Raw genomic sequence first — 4,234 nt, 5'->3', positions numbered from 1 at the left:
TATAAACTCTCCTAACTTGGACCATTACAATAAAAAAAACAAAAATTAAAACTGCATGGGAGCAACAGTTCTGTTCCCAGGAATTAATAAGCAGACGCTAGGAAAATAAAATCAACGCCAAAGACGATTCAAACGACATTAATAAATGGTCGATCGAAAACAAAGTCAACTGCACAGATGCCCAAAAAAATCACTCAAGACTTTTATGTTAAGAAAAATACTATAGAATGCACGGGGCTACGTGAAAGTAGTTGGGCAGATAAGAAAGTTATCCTCAGTCGCAACTGTATCTTGTCTTCTGGATGCTTTAACAATATAATTTTTTCTAAAAACTTCACCCGTGACAACAGAAATTACGGAGCAGCTCGTCGCCGGTTCAGCAATTATACCCACTACAAATTTTGGATTGTGATGATACATATAAACAAGTATAATCTATGTTATCTGTGCTGATACGTTTTGCCGACTCAAGCAGACAGATTAATCTGAGCAGGTAAAACACATACATCTGATGGGACAGCAAGCTAGTGGCCACGTCGTCTTGTGCATTAGAAATTGCAATAGAACGTAAAGAAACACTATAAATAAGAAAGGCCACACTTCGATTTCTCAAATCTGGTTGTTTATTTGTAACGAGTTACCAATGCCGTCTGGTTGGAAAATAGTATGTTGTATCCTGCTGGGCATTATATTTTCATCGGCCCTTCTTGACCGTGCTAACTGTGATGAGGTAACCCAAGAAAAGTATGGGCCGGGTGGAGGTGGCGGTGGCGGTGGTGGACCAGGAGGAGGCTACGGTGATGGTGGGCCAGGCGGAGGCTATGGTGGTGGTGGAGGACGTGGTGATCCAGGAGGAGGCTATGGTGGTGGACAGGGTGGTGGTGGCCCAGGAGGAGGCTATGCTGGTGGAGGAGGTGGTGGTGGCGTAGGTGGAGGTTACGGTGGTGGTGGTCTAGGAGGAGGCTATGGTGGTGGTGGAGGGCATGGTGGTCAAGGTGGAGGCTATGGACCCGGTGGCGGCAGAATGGGTGGTCCAGGAGGAGGCTATGGTGGCGGTGGAGGACATGGTGGTCAAGGTGGAGGCGGAATGGGCGGTCCAGGAGGAGGTTATGGTGGTGGTGGTGGACGTGGTGGCCCTGGCGGTGGCGGGTATGGTGGTGGTGGTCCAGGCAACTGAAGAGCTCTATATGGATGGTAACAAGGGACTTGATCAATAATAGTTAGATATGCTACTTAGTATTATGTACGAATTATAATAAAGATGGCTTTGGTCACTAATTGCCCACTGTAATCACCTTTTTAAGAAAGTTTTATTTAGTAAATATGAATCCTACATATTGTTATCAGCCTTTATGTTGATATGGTGTCTCATTTTAATGGTCATCTAGTTTCAATGGTGCTCATCGTAGTACGGATTGCACATAATCTCATTTCATAGTTATATGGGACACATTTTCACTTTTTTAAAATAATAAATAATTATATCTCACCTAGCTTTATTTTCTCAATAATAAGTTAATTTATAATTTGTATCATTTAGCGCTTCTATTTAGAATCTCATTCTACTTTTTCAAAATAAATTAATATGTTTTCTTTAACTATTTAAAAGTATTTATGAACATGAGTAGAGAATTTATTATGAATAGGATCCATTACCCAATAACATTGGAACAATTCAACCCTTTATCAAACTCTTCCTTACTCCACTTGTAACAATACTTTTTATTTTGAAAAGAAAATGAAAAAAATAACAAGCAACTCTCATAAGTGATTTTATCAAAAATTACATAATCTTAATTTTGCAAAATATTTTCCTATTTTCACGTTCTCACAAGTAAACATTAAATACTAACAGAATAGAAAGCATGAAAGCAAGAGATTTATATAATTCTTTTCTACAAACACATGTACACATACTAAACATATAGAGAAAATTCAAGAGTTTAGAAACTACAGTGTCTCCTAGATTGTTTATGCAGATGTCCAATCAAATCTTGACATATTCTACTTGAGGGAGAGTATCATTGAGATGCTTTACTTCCAATGAGAGACTTGGCAGTCTCCCACACACCTTCCTTGCAAAAGCAACCCTACCCTTCGCAAGGGTGCAGACATAAGACTAGGGTTAATTGTCATATGAGCTTGGTGTTTAACAATTCGCACACCTCTAATTGGTCACATACTTTAGGCTCCTGCTAACTAGTATGACTGCTAACTAGATTAGGTATCCAATTCTGATGAACTGACCGACGCATGCAGAACAATGCGCCACCTTAGCCAAAGGATTTAGTTTTGTTACTATGCACTCATCCACCCCCCATCCTACTCAACTTCATACTTATTAACACTCATAATCCCAGTTTGATCTTGCTTTGGTTACTAGGTGGCATACATACATCCTGTAATTACATTCTGTACCAGCCAATGTAGATTAACACTAGAGCTATTTAAGAAAGTTTAACACATTTGGCTGTGTATGAACAGTTCAAATACAACTCTTCATATTTATATGTATCAAGAGGATATATAATTCTAAGATACTTCCATTGGTTTAGAATGAACACGTGCACTTTAATTCAGTCTAACTGACCCCTCAATGGTAACTGAAAGAATGAAACAATAGGTTTACAAAACCTACAGGTACCTTGCAAAATGGTTTAGGTTCACTACCTAGTGACCTTATCCTGGAAACTCAACCATGGTGTGCATTGAGTTAGTTAGACTTTAACTTTTTCTCCACAAGCTTATACATGTGCTACTTCTGCACTTTACTTAACTGAAGAAGTGAGGTCAAGAGTGATAATTTGATTCCAATTAAGTCTATGTAACTCTTTGCATGCCAGGGGTTTAATGTATATTCATTCCATGAGGATGAAAAACTACCACTACATGTTCTACACTTATTTCGTGAGCTTATAACTTAAGAACCTCAGGTAAATTATTTGCAATTACAGTTTTGGAATTAATTGCTTGCCAGTCACTTCTGTGTCACAGACTTTTGTTAAATAGATGGAAATGAGACTGCAAACTCGATATAAGACTACGCTAGTAATAAGTAAAACCCAAAAATAGTGGGTTAAGCTTCAGACTTCTGTTGAACAACCTCAATGGTACAAGATTTAACAATTGACACTCGTTCTTTATTCCTTCTGAAGATAACAAAAAGGGTGAATGAAGCTCAAGTATTGGTTAAGAACAAGCTTGGACTAATGTATTTGCAATTCCTTAAAGCCATAGATTATTTTCATAGCCTGTGACTAAGGCTACCTTGGAAGTACAAGGGTTTTCGGCTATTGAACGTGGCATCGCCATTTCAACTACTATATAACACAAACATAACAGCTTCGTATTACAGTAATCATTCCTTATGTTTGTCTTTGTTCTATTCAGTCAAGAACGTAAAGTTTAAATGATTATTGTACCGTCTTTGCAATTATACTGGGACAATTTCATTGTCATGAAGACTTAACCTGAATACTCTAATTTTCTATAAAAGACATTAAAGAGATTTACAGAAATGAGAATTACGAAATGCCTGTAATTAAAGGTAGTTAGTTGAAAGATGTAGGACTTTATCACTTATACCTTCGAGCTCTCTGGTTACGTACCGGTAGCTCTTCTTTTCTAGGAGTTTTTCCTAAGCCAAAAAAATAATACGTATTTCTTTCTTTTCCAATTCCAATACAATCGCTCCTTTCTCTATTAAGTCTCAGGCCCCAAGGTGGCAATCATTTCCATTAATTCTAGAAACGGTTATGTCAAATGCAACACTACAATTTGAGTTCACTTCATTTTGATTCAAGAAATCCATAGGTTGATCAATAGAATCCCATCACATATTATTCTCTTACTTTTCCAATTCACATTATGGCTTGATATCAATTGAATTTCATTAATAAGATCGTGGATTATGATGGTTGAATCTTATTAAGAATGTCGTTGATGATAAACGAATTACTATAATATTATTCATAGAAGTTCAGCTTAATTAACCGTATTCAAATTATCTCAAGGATTATAAATTTTGAATTTGTTAAATTACCCATTGGAACTGATATGTATATTTATATATATAGATATTAACTGCATATGTATATATATGCATCTCTCTCTATATATATAGATATATATTTCATAAATTAATTAATAAGTCGGTTGAGCACTAATATTCCATCAATCTCAAATCCATTAATTTATGTCAAATAAAATTATAAATTCATATCAAAAATATAAA

The 4,234-nt window shown here is 36.4% G+C and overlaps 1 protein-coding gene across 1 annotated transcript; it reads left to right on the top strand.

Moving 5' to 3' along the window:
* The first annotated feature begins 643 nt into the window (after positions 1-643).
* On the top strand, positions 644-1,177 carry LOC131068851 (glycine-rich cell wall structural protein 1.0-like). The gene has a single exon (XM_058004130.2). The coding sequence runs from the start codon at positions 644-646 to the stop codon at positions 1,175-1,177; it is 534 nt and encodes a 177-aa protein (XP_057860113.2).
* Positions 1,178-4,234: the final 3,057 nt, after the last annotated feature.

Source organism: Cryptomeria japonica, chromosome 3 (assembly GCF_030272615.1).
Source record: "Cryptomeria japonica chromosome 3, Sugi_1.0, whole genome shotgun sequence".
NCBI lineage: Eukaryota > Viridiplantae > Streptophyta > Pinopsida > Cupressales > Cupressaceae > Cryptomeria > Cryptomeria japonica.
Note: the sequence above shows the minus strand (reverse complement) of the source record. Positions and strands in the feature narration are given on the sequence as shown.

What these genes read in the sequence shown, in the direction of transcription:
- LOC131068851 (XM_058004130.2), top strand. Translation starts at nt 644, where the DNA reads ATGCCGTCTGGTTGGAAAATAGTATGTTGTATCCTGCTGGGCATTATA.